The 12,589-nt window shown below is 49.8% G+C and overlaps 2 protein-coding genes across 2 annotated transcripts in view; one reads left to right on the top strand and one right to left on the bottom strand.

The window, feature by feature from the left end:
* Ahctf1 (AT-hook containing transcription factor 1) overlaps positions 1–6,603 on the bottom strand; it is a 58,000-nt gene extending 51,397 nt beyond the window's left edge. The window contains exons 1-3 of the mRNA XM_070023194.1: positions 6,455–6,603; positions 2,091–2,218; positions 365–618 (exon numbers count right to left, since the gene is read on the bottom strand). Coding sequence (XP_069879295.1) covers positions 365–618; positions 2,091–2,211 — 375 coding nt within the window. The 5' untranslated portion in view covers positions 2,212–2,218; positions 6,455–6,603. The remainder of the gene's footprint in view (positions 1–364; positions 619–2,090; positions 2,219–6,454) is intronic.
* Positions 6,604–7,049: 446 nt separating this feature from the next.
* Cdc42bpa (CDC42 binding protein kinase alpha) overlaps positions 7,050–12,589 on the top strand; it is a 310,452-nt gene continuing 304,912 nt past the window's right edge. The window contains exons 1-2 of the mRNA XM_070023199.1: positions 7,050–7,070; positions 10,862–11,000. The gene's annotated coding sequence lies outside the window, so the exon portion shown is untranslated. The remainder of the gene's footprint in view (positions 7,071–10,861; positions 11,001–12,589) is intronic.

Raw genomic sequence — 12,589 nt, forward strand, 5'->3', positions numbered from 1 at the left:
GATCTTTTACTGAAGAACAAATTTACACAAAAAGGTTCTTTTTTTTTGTTTGTCTGTTTTTTGCTGGTCATGGGGCCTGAACTCTGGGCCTTGGCACTGTCCCTCACTCTTCAGCTCAAGGCTAGTGCTCTACCACTTTGAGCCACAGCGCCACTTTCAGCTTTTTCTGCTTATGTGGTGCTGAGGAATCAAACCCAGGGCCTCATGCATGCAAGGCAAGCACTCTACCACTGAGCCACCTTCCCAGCCCCACAAAAAGGTATTAATTGCAAGCAGATAGTTCTGTGATATTCAATGTGCACATCTTCCTGCAAACTTTGAGCTTTGAAAGCAGAATAAATCAGGTATCTTAACCAGAACTTACCCTTCCAGGAAGAACAACTGCTTTAACAACTCTTGATATACCAAGATCATAAAGACATAGAATACTCCCTTCTGCTTCTTCCAATCCTATTAACAATCCAGTTCTCTTCTGCCAAGAAAACTCTTTCACTGCTAAGACTACAGGAGACTGTTCATTGACTCCACTGAATCGATAGGCAGACAACCGCTCTCCTGTTACAGAGTTTACCACCTCAAGTTGTGGACCACAAGCCAAGCAAGCTAGTCCATTTTTCCCTAAGGAGAAAAAAAAATGAATTATTGTTTATTTTACTTATTTTTTGTGTCAGCTTGTATTCTTATTTAGATTCTTGCTCAAGACTGATGCTCAACCACCTAAGTCACACCTCCATTTCTGGCTTTTTGCTGGTTAGGTGGAGATATGATTTGTCGGGCTGGATAGGTTTGAAACTCAACCCTCAGATCTCAGCTTCCTGAGTAGGTTATGATTACAGGCATGAGCCACCAGTGTTTATTTTAGTTCCATAACTATACAACAAAATTAAACAGTTCGCTCTTTTACATGTAAGTATTTTAATATATAGCTCATTCCACAAGTCACATTATTTGCCCAAAATAAAATATTTAATCATTTATAGAACTCGTAATGCCGTTTAACTTGCCTCAAATCATTTACAACACAATACAGTATCAAAATAGATACCAGTCAGCCTAATTGTAAAGCTCAGACTTTTATACCTTAAAGGTTTAAAATGGGCGCTATGGCAGTTATAAAATATAACACAGTTCTATCTGTAAAAGAAGAGTTGACCAGTGTAAAATATAAAACTGAGAGCTGGGCACCACCAGTGGCTCACGCCTATAATCCTAGCTACTAAGGAGGCTGAGATCTGAGAATCACTGTTCAAACCGGCCTAGGCAGAAAAGTCCCCATGAGACTCATTTCCAGTTAACTACTCAGAAATGGAGCAGTGGCTCAAAGTGCTAGCCTTGAGCAAAAGAGCTCATGGACAGTGCCCAGGCCCAGAGTTCAGGCCCACGACAGGACCCCCCCCTCAAAAAAAAAGAAATATTCTGTGATGACTTTGCTCAAAAGGCAAACTGTCATGGCTACTTTGTTATGACTCTCTGTGATAGTATACAATCTAAGTTTATTAACTGACCAAGTGTCGGAGGCTCAGGCCTATAATCCTAGCTAAGAAGACTGAAATCTGAGACTCACTGAAGCCAGCCCCAGCAGGAAAGTCTATGGGACTTTTATCTCCAATTAACCAGCAAAATGCCAGAATTGGATTGTGGCTCAAGTAAGGGCTAGTTTTAAGCAAAAAAGGTAAGGGATAGCACCTAGGACCTAGGTTAAGCCCAGTACCAAGGAGGGAGCTATAAATTAAAATCTTGTTCAGATTAATAGAATTAGATTAAAATAAAATCTTGTTCAGATTAGTGAAACTAGAAAATAAACCTTGATGAAAATAAATTCCTAGATTTTTCTACTCAAAAAATTATTTGACTCACCATCAATAAAACTGAATAGTGAAAAGAATTCTATATGTCTACTTTTCACAGATACTAAAAAATACATATAGACAAATATAGACGACTTTAATAAGGAAAGGACCCACTAAAAGATTCACAGATAGAATGCAGATGTGCCACACAGTTACAGATGGAATAAGACAACTCTGCCCATGTTTTGTTTTTTTTCTTTTTCACATTAAAGCAACCAACTTTCAACAACAGTATTTTACCTGCAGCAAACTTGCCACGAAGCACAGACTCTAATGTTATTTCATCTTCTCCGAGGGCTTGAATAGTCACTTCCGGGAACTGGAGGAGCCTACTAGTCACTTGAGCTATCAAGTCTCGCATATTTCCACTGTAAATATTTTTAAAAGATAACATTACTAGGATATATTTACGTCTCTATATAATATACTTGACTATTTCCAGCAGGGTAGCTATATTAAGAAAAAAGGACACACATGAAAATAAAACAAAATTTTATTACAAACTACATTATTATATATGTGGATTTGAGATCATCTCTCCTAAAAAAAATGCATTTTTTTCTGGGCACGGTTGTCTCACACCTATAATCCTAGCTACTTAGGAGGCTGAGATCTGAGCATCAAGGTTCAAATCAGCCTGGGCAGGAAACTCCATGAGACTCTTATCTCCAATTAATCACCAGAAAACCAGAAATGGCACTATGGCCCAGGTGGTAAGAGTACTCACCTTGAGCTGAAGAGCTGAAAGACAGCACCCAGGTCCAAAATTCAAGCCCCATGACCAACAACAACAAAAAGTACTTCTTGGGGCTAGGAAGGTGGCTCAGTGGTAGAGCGCTTGCCTTGTATGCCTGAGGCCCTGGGTTGGATTCCTCAGCACCACATAAGCAAAAAGAAAAAAGCCGGAAGTGGAGCTGTGGCTCAAGTGGTAGAGTGCTAGGATTGAGCTCAAGAGCTGAGGGACAGCGCCCACGCCAGAGTTCAGGCCCCACGACCGGACCCCCCCCCCAAAAAAAGTACTACTTTCTCTTTTTTTGGGGGGGGGGGAAGGAGGTCATGGGGCTTGAACTCAGGTCTGGATGCTGTCCCTGAGCTCTTTTGCTCAAGGCTAGCACTCTACCACTTTGATCCATAGCTGTACTTCTGTCCCTGGGCTTCTTTTGCCACAGCAACATTTCCATCTTTTTCAGAGTAGTTTATTGGAGATAAGGAGTTTCCCAGGACCCTTAATCTAAACCTCATAAGTACTTGGATTGCAGGCATAAACAACCAGTATTAAAAAGTTTAAAGGACTCTTCCTGTAGATCTAGCCTATAAACATGTCAAGTTGGTGGTATCCTAAGGCTATTGAACTCTACATTCTCCCTCTTCCTTTATCCACCTTCTCTTACTCTCTTCCTTGCTGAACTGACAGAGGGACCTTGTGCTCCTTGGTCCACTCACAGCTGGTACCCTACTACATGAGCCACACTTCCAGCTTGGCTTTTTGCTGATTAATTGGAGATGGACTCTTTTCTTTTTTCTTCCTGGGCTGGCTTGAACCTCTACCCTCCAGGTCTCAGCCTGCATAGCTAGGATTACAGGTGTGAGTCACAGGAGCTGAGCAGCTCACTAACCATTTCAGTGACCTCTCTCTCTCTTTCTCTTTTTTTTTTTGGTGGGTTATGGGTCTTGAACTTGGCCTGGGCGCTGTCCCACTGGTGCCTGGCTAGTGATCTCTTCTTTTACCTCCCACATTCAACTACGAATCTCTTTATGTGAGTCTATTTCTGTAATCATTCAACAACCCTAAGATGGTAGAATGAACTGCTTCCTATCTGTAGTGCAGTGGCCCCTTCCTCTTCATTGTTCTGTATCTTCAGCTCATCTCTCCTTTTTGTTTTCTTTCACAAAGAAGCCATGTTCAATGCTGTACTAAACTAAGTAAGGTCCAAGCCTTTTATGAAATACCAAAGAGTAATTTACGAGGTTTTAGTTCCTTACCAAGATCTAGATAAAGAACACTACTGGCTGTTCAGTCTAAGAACTATTCAGCTTCTTGACAAAACTCTAGTCCCCAAAGCCTTCAATAACTATTCCTTAAAAATATGTTATTTCAGCCACCAGCAACTAAGGATTTCCAAAATCTAACCAGCCTACGGCATGACAATTTACTACATTTCCCTACAGCCCTTCCTTCATCAACTGACCATGTCTAGAAATTTCCTTCTTTTATTTATGTGGTTCATCATCTACTTCCATCTACCAAATTATTCCCATTCAATGACTAACTTCCCAGAAGTCAGAAGGTGGTTCAGTGGTAGAGCGCTTGCCTTGCATGCATTAGGCCCTGGGTTCGATTCCTCAGGACGACCTAAGCAGAAAAAGCTGGAAGTGGCACTGTGACTCAAGCGGTAGAGCTCTAGCCTAGAGCTGAAGAGTAGCTGAGGGACAGTGTCCAGGCCCAGAGTTCAGGTCCCATGACCAACCAAAAAAATAAATAAAACCTCACCAGGAGAGTAGGAGAATCATCAGAGCTCCTAAGTTTGGTCTGGTCAGCACAATGAGGTCAAAAGGGCAGAATGTAAGGACCTACCCCAAGGACAGTTTTTTTCTTTTGGTGGGGGGAAGGGACATACTGGGATTTGAGCTCTGGGCTTACTGGGTTTGCTAGACTGGCACCCACCAGTTGAGCCACTCCTCCAGCACTGCTTTTTGCTGGTTATTTCTGGAGATGAAGTCCAGAAGACTTTTCTGCTGGGGCAGACCTTAAACTGAGATCTGGTAAGTCACCCTTGCCCAGCAAGGGTGTTTACTTTCTACAAGAGACCATACATAATCAGACACAACTACATGCTACAATGATGGAGATATACATGATGTGAAATTCTAGGGAAGAAGTATCATAGGAGAAATGAAAGAGTGCAGAAGAAAGACAGTGGTTAAGCAGAGGATGAGAAGCACCCAAGTTGAAGTCTATAAGGGAATAAACATCAAAATTCAAACTCTCTCTCCCCAGGTATAGGGGCGGGGAGTGGTGGTGACTGGAGAGCTGAACCACAAAGTTGTAAGCAGGAGGCTAGATGGAGTACACTGAGAGACCTTCGAGCCCGCCTAAGGCAAGAGGACTTCATTCTGGGTGGAGAATGAGGGCTGGTAGAAAAAAAAATCACCGTAAAGATCTTTAAAAAAAAAAAAAAAACCCAAGGGGCTGGGAAGGTGGCTCAGTGGTAGAGCGCTTGCCTTGCATGCCTGAGGCCCTGGGTTCGAGTCCTCAGCACCACATAAGCAAAAAGAAAAAAGCCGGAAGTGGCGGAGCGCTAGCCTTGAGCTGAAGAGCTGAGGGACAGTGCCCAGGCCCAGAGTTCAGGCCCCACGACCGGACCCAAAAAAAAAAACAAAAACCAAAAGCTCTTCAGATACACAGCCCCACAACGGCTATATCACTAATGATCTTTTGAAAAAACTTACTAATAATATTACTTGAGAACTGAGGACGCTTCAGTATTACATTAAAAGCTAGGATCAGCCAGGAGCTGCTGGCTCACACTGGCAATCCTGTTACTCAGCAGGCGAAGGTCCTGGCTCTACACTAGCCCAGAAGACCCTATCTCCAAAACCATCAGCAAGAAGTCGAGCTGGAGACCGGCTCAAATGGTAGAGCACCAGCCAGCTAACATTAGCCACGCAGCAGCAGTCCGTGAGCTCAACCCCGGTACCGGCAGGGAGGAAAGCAGGACCCAAAGTGACCGCAGCGAGCACACAGCCTGCGCTGGGCGCCTGTCATCGCCGGCCCAATCCCCTGGATGAGCACGCGTACCGCGACGGCCGTCCTCGCCGAGCCTGCGGGCGGGAGCTCGGAGGCTCCAAAGCCCAGCCAAGACGCGGCGGTCTGCGGGGGAGAGCCGTGGGGTTGTTCCAGAGAACGCACGTTCTACCCGGAATCTCCCCAACCGGCTGTGGTTTTTGAACCGCGGCGGGGTGCCGTCCAGTGGCGGGGGGCGCGCGCCTAGAACGCGCGGGGCCCCGGGTTCGGCCCCGCACCAAAAATAAACAAATCCGAGCCACGCTCGTTTCTGGCCCCCACACGGCCCCGCCGTGAACTTGGTTGGCTCGGACAAGAAAGTGAACCGGTCCTCAGCCCAACCGAGCCACCCACGGCGACAGGCGCCCCTGCCCGCCGCCCCGAAGCGGCGGGCCGCCCCCCCCCGCCCCGCCGCCCTCGGTCGCCCGGCCCGCAGACCGTGCTCCGCACATTTCGGAAACGCGGGTCCAACTTTGTTCCCGGCGGGACTCACCCGAGCGGGATCCACGCGCAGCGAGGGGAGCTGGGCTCGCCCGCAGCCTCTCCCGCGGGGAGGCCCGCCAAGGTCTCCACCGAGCCCGGGGACCGCGGGGCCCGGCCGCGCCGCAGGCCGGGGAGCAGCCACCGCTGCGATCCGCTACGCGTCTCCGCCGCCATGTGCCTCCTTCCGCCGCGCCGCAGGTTATGTAACCACCGCCCCGCGCCCGAGCGAGCCGCACCGGCCGCCGCCCGCGCCCGGCCCCCGCGCGCCCGGCCCCGGCCTAGGCCCCGGCCGCCGCCCCGCCCTCGCCGCGCCGCGCGACCCGCGCTCCCCGCCTACCTCGGCCCACGGGGCCCGGCCGCCGCGTCCCGGAGGCTCGAGGAGGCGCGCGCCGCTCCGCGGGGTCCGTCACCGCATCTCCCCGGAGACGCGGCCACGCAACTCCGCCCGCGGACGCCGCCCGCGGCCTCCCGGACACCCGCAAGACGCTGCTTCGGGCCGGAGCGCCGCTCAGCGGCGCCTCTCGTCGCGGCTCTGCCGGGCCCGCCGCGGCCGCGTCCGGCGCATTACCCCGGGCAGACCCACAGCCACTCTCGCACACACACGCGCGCGCACACACACACACGCACACACACCCGGGAGGGCGGGAGGCTGGCCAGGGAAGCGAGGAGCAGCCCAGGTCGCGCGGCGGGGACTGAAGTTCTCGCGAGGCTTCCTGCTTCCGGCGCCGGCGCCGCGGGAATTTTCAAACTTTCCGTGAGAGCCGAGGGATCGAGAGGAAGGGAAGTCGTGTCAGGAAGAGCGTCTCATTTGCATAAATTAGCATCTCCCCTCCTCCCACGAGCTGCGCGGGGGGGGGGGGGGAGGAGAAAGACCGAGAGTCCCAGGGTGCCTTGCGCGGCGGGAGCGGCGGTCGTCACAGAGGCCCGGCGCCGGCCGCCCGCCTTCGTGTGAGGTGATTACCGGCGCGGTTGGGCTTCGCGGTCCGGTCGGCGGCCGACCGGTAACTTCTGCCCTCTGTGGGTTTTTTTCGTTTCCCGAACTTTTCCCCTCCTGGATTCATGTTCCGGCGGGCTCTCCCGGCCAGAGCTGCCCGTTCGTGTCGGTGGAGTTGGCTGGGGCGGAGCCGGGAGCCGCGCGTGTCCGACGCGCGCTGGGGGGCCCTGGGGCCCACCCCCGACGCGCGCTGGGCCGGGGTCCCACCCCCGGGGCCCACCCCCGACGCGCGCTGGGCCGGGGTCCCACCCCCGGCCCCGGGGCCCAGCCCCGACGCGCGCTGGGCCGGGGTCCCACCCCCGGGGCCCACCCCCGACGCGCGCTGGGCCGGGGTCCCACCCCCGGGGCCCACCCCCGATGCGCGCTGGGCCGGGGTCCCACCCCCGGCCCCGGGGCCCACCCCCGACGCGCGCTGGGCCGGGGGCCCACCCCCGGGGCCCACCCCCGACGCGCGCTGGGCCGGGGGCCCACCCCCGGGCCCGGGGCCCACCCCCGACGCGCGCTGGGCCCGGGGCCCACTAGGCGGGGCGGCTGTGCGTCCTGCCGCTTAGTAAGCACCTGCTCCGGGGAAGGAGAGTCCGTGTGGTGCGGAGAAGATGCTGCGTCCGCACGGGGCATCCGTCGGGCCTACCGGCTCCCCGTGTCGCCTTGTGAAGATTAGGCTGCCTTCTGGGTCTGTAATTCTTGTCATAATTCCCCTACCGACTGCACACCTACGGTGTTCGCGCCAGCTGCTGTAGTGCTAATTCGCAGCAACAGAGGACCAGTGGTTTGTTGCCCTCGTTTGTTTTTGTTTGGTGCTGGAAATGGAACCCACCAGGGCCTGCTTAACAGCTGAGCTACATGCACCCTCAGCCCCATTACAAACAAACCTTCCCTCTCCTTGATGAGAAATGACCGTCTAAAGCACTCAGCGCTCCCCAAATAGCCGTGACCCAGAACTGTCCTTACTGATCGCCCAGCTAAACCATCTCCCCTCCCCTTCTCCTTCCCCTTGAACAAATGCAGCAGCAGTCTTGGAAGAGAGACCGAGACCAAGGCCTCTCTGATGCTGACGCGCCTAACGAACACAGATGCTGTTGACACCTTGGAACTCCTCAGTCAAAATAGCATTGCTCACCCACCCTAACTCCATCTCACTCTGCTTCCATCTGCTCCCCCCTCCTCCCCCCACTTCACTCTTTCTTGCCTAATATTTAAAGAGCTCCAGTTGTAAGGGAATGCACCATTTCCCATCAGCCAGGCTAAAGGAGACTTGGTCACCCTTCCCAGGCCCGACTTCCAAATAAAGCCTGGTGTTTGCTTAAAACCTGAACTAAAGTCGGGCCCTGGTGGCTCACACCTGTAATCCTAGCTTCTCGGCAGGCTGAAATGTGAGGATCACGGTTCAAAGCCAGCCGGGGCAGGAAAGGCTGTGAAACTCTTTATCTCCAATAAACTACTCAGAAAATCAGAAGTGGCACTGTGGCTAGCCTCGAGCTGAAGAGCTGAGGGACAGCACTCAGGCCCAGAGTTCAAGCCCCATGACCAACAGAAAAACAAAAAAGACCCTGAACTAACCCTATCTATACTATTTTATTTCTCTACAGATTTTCTGAGAATCATTTCTTTAGAACTCTCCTCCAAACTTGGATTACCTTTCCAGTTTACTTTCCCTCTTACCTAAGTCTCTTTTTCCTTTTTTCTTCTCTCTTCCCCCAACTAAGAATCACACCCAGGGCCTTAGCCAGTATTCTACTATTGAACTTTTTTTTTTTTTTTGTCGGTCGTGGGGCTTGAACTCTGGGCCTGGGCGTTGTCCCTCAGCTCTTCAGCTCAAGGCGAGCGCTCTACCACTTGAGCTACAGCGCCACTTCCGGTTTTCTGGTGGTTTATTGGAGATAGGAGTCTCACGGTCTTTCTTGCCCGGGCTGGCTTTGAACCGCGATCCTCAGATCTCAGCCTCCTGAGTAGCTAGGATTACAGGCGTGAGCCACCAGCGCCCGGCTCTACTATTGAACTTTTACCCCCCCCACACCCCCTTTTTTTTTTGAGTCTGAGTAACTCAGGCTGTATGTGACTCATGTAACTATGTAACTCAGACTAACCTTGAACTTACTGTATAGCTCCCAGATGGTGGGATTACAGGCTAACCACTGAGTCTCCTCTCTTTCACTATCTAAATCTCTCTCAGGGGACAACTCAAACTCTTTTTTACCCGTTCTTCCCTTCAACTTCAACCCACACGAACCATTAAAAATTTGTCTTGAAATGCTAGCTGTGTTATTTTATGTCTGTTTCCCTTTTTGCCTCTGACTCTCTTCATCCACCCACCATCTCCAGGCTACCCTGCAGCACAGACTACCTCTCTTGAAAATGCTTCCCTCACACATGTATTTTATCAGGGCCCCAAAGGCTAGCTGAGAGTTGTACTACTTGAGCCACAGCTCCAGCCCTTTTATATGTTGGTATCTTCTCATTTTATATTTGGCTGGCAAGGACTGCAGTCCTCTGACATGTGCTTCCCTATGTCATTGAGGACCACAGACTCATGCCACTGTGCCCAGCCATTGTGCTTCCCCTGTAGCTGGGATGGCCGGTGGGCACCACCCTGCCCAGGCATTGATTGAAGTCCTGACTGGCCTGTTACTCCCATTCCCCAGTTTCCTTCCTAGCTAGCATTACAGACCTGAAGCACCGTATCCAGTTCACACCTGCTGCTTTCTTTGCAAACTGAATTTCTGACTTAAAGCTCTCTTTCAAGCTTTTTTCTTCTTTCAGGCATTTCACTAAGCATATGCAAGATAAATGAAAAAAAAATTTGCATTTGACATTCAGGGTTTGGGAAAGGCTGATTAAATAAAAATGAGCATTCACTTTACATAATACTTAACTGCTTTTAATATACTTGGCACTCCCCTAACTTGCTTGCCTGTGGTGTCCATTTACATTTGGAGAACACCTTGCCTTATCTTAGTAGCCCACAGAATAGACTTCAGTAAACATGTCTGCAAAGCTTTCTCTCATTGGAGGAAGCATATTGTAAGAATGTACCCATTTGGGGCCACACTGATGCTATTTACTGCTTCTAGCAACAAAACTAATTAGATTACTTGCTCTCAGAGCCTCTTCTCAGAACCAGAGATTATAATTGTACTTCCTTTGCAGGGTTGCTACAGAGATTAAAGGACAAGGTGTGCCAAGCTCAAACCTAATTCTTTTTTTCACTTACATGGTCATTAAGTTACCATATATTGGTAATGATAATAACTAGTACAGACCCTTATGCTTCTATTTAGAGTGGGGCTTCCCCACTCCAGCCCCAGACAGTATTTCAATTCCATTTGATTGTATGGGAGTGACTGATAGCCATCTGATTTCAGAAAAATTAGAACTGCAGTTTGGTAGTGTGAACTATATCTCCATTAGTTTTGCAAAGTAATGGGGGAAATGTTACTGCTTTATCAACCATGACAAAAAAGAGTCAGATGCTGGTGACTCACACCTGTAACTTTAGCTACTCAGGAGGATGAGGTCTGAGAATGGCAGTTAAAGCCAACTTGGGCAGGAAAGTCTGTGAAACACTTATCTCCAATTAACCACTAAAAGCCAGAAGTAAAGTGATAAAATGTGAGCCTTCAGTTCAAAAGCTAAGGAACAGCACTCAGATCCTGAGTTCTTGCCCCAGTATTGACACACACAAAAAAGTTGATGTGGCTGAAATGGAGATAATTGTGTTTATCCTAACAGCTACATTTTCATTTTTTGTAGAGATTATTCATTACAGCAAGTGGTTCCCACCTTTGATTTCTTCAATTGACAATCAACCTGGGGCCTGAAGAGTTGTGAAGAGTCCTGATTCTTTTCCACCCACTACATTGCCAGCGATGGCATAGTGGCTTGCATATAAGTAAGTCTAAAATAACTAATGAAGAAATATCAGTGTCGGGGCTGAGAAGGTGGCTCAGTGGTAGAGCGCTTGCCTTGCATGCCTAAGGCCCTGGGTTCGATTCCTCAGCACCACATAAGCAAAAAGAAAAGAGCGGGAAGTGGCGCTGTGGCTCAAGTGGTAGAGTGCTAGCCTTGAGCTGAAGAGCTGAGGGACAGCGCCCAGGCCCAGAGTTCAGGCCCCATAACCGGACCCAAAAAAAAACAAATCAGTGTCATCACCATCTGAAGCAAAATGTACAATATCAGAGTAAGGGGCTGGGAAGGTGGCTCAGTGGTAGAGCACTTGCCTTGCATGCTCCAGGCCCTGGGTTCGATTCCTCAGCCCCACATAAGCAAAAAGAAAAAAGCCGGAAGTGGCGCTGTGGCTCAAGTGGTAGAGTGCTAGCCTTGAGCTGAAGAGCTGAGGGACAGTGCCCAGGCCCAGAGTTCAGGCCCCATGACCGGACCCAAAAAAAAAAAAAAAAAAAAAAAGAGTAAGAGGGGGGTTGGCAGTGTGGCTTCATAGAGTAGATGCCAATGAGTGAAAGCATCAGGTATTGACAAGTTCAAGTCCTGGTCTCAGACAAAAAGACAAAATATATTAAGAGATCTTAGAAACATTGTGGGCCAAACACATGATCTTACAATCACATGATTTGACCCAAATATTGTAGAAGAGGTATTATTTGTGTTGACTAAAAAGTAGACATTTAGGGGAGACAAAACTTTGCCCTGCTTAAGGTCTTAACCTGGGCCTGAGAATTAATTTGCCAAAAGAGAGATTAACAGGAGGGAAGCATACTGATGTTAAAAGGCATGCCGTTTGCATTTCCCCATGGCAAAATCTAAATCCTTATGTGGTAGGTTGAGGGAAGAGTAGTGATGGTGGCAATGGAAAAAGGAAAGTATGGAGAGGCTGAAAGGAAGAGTTATTTTCGGAGGGGAGGGGGGAAGACTGAAGGAGAGGAGATGGGAAGGAATGGGAAGGGGAAACAAAGGAGGAGGCAACAATGCTTGATAAGAAATGTACTCATGGGCTGGGAAGGTGGCTCAGTGGTAGAGCGCTTGCCTTGCATGCCTGAGGCCCTGGGTTCGATTCCTCAGCACCACATAAGCAAAAAGAAAAAAAGCCAGAAGTGGCGCTGTGGCTCAAGTGGTAGAGCGCTAGCCTTGAGCTGAAGAGCTGAGGGACAGCACCCAGGCCCAGAGTTCAGGCCCCACGACTGGACCCAAAAAAAAAAAAGAAATGTACTCATGCCAGTGCGGTGGCTCACGTCTGTAATCCTAGCTACTGAGAAGTCTGAGATCTGAGGATCTCGGTTCAAAGCCAGCCCCGGCAGGAAAGTCCATGAAACTCTTCAATAAACCACCAGAAAACCGGAAGTGGTGCTGTGGCTCAAGCAGTAGAGCGCTTGCCTTGAGCTGAAGAGCACAGGGACAGTGCCCAGGCCCAGAGTTCAAGCCCCACGACCAACAAAAAAAAGAAAAAAGAAATGTACTCATTACCTTGCCCATGTAATTGTAACTTCTCTGTACGGTATTTTCACAATAAAAAAATAGTTATTTTAT

This window comes from Dipodomys merriami, unplaced genomic scaffold (assembly GCF_024711535.1).
Source record: "Dipodomys merriami isolate MVZ:Mamm:240054 unplaced genomic scaffold, mDipMer1.0.p SCAF_158, whole genome shotgun sequence".
NCBI classification, from domain to species: domain Eukaryota; kingdom Metazoa; phylum Chordata; class Mammalia; order Rodentia; family Heteromyidae; genus Dipodomys; species Dipodomys merriami.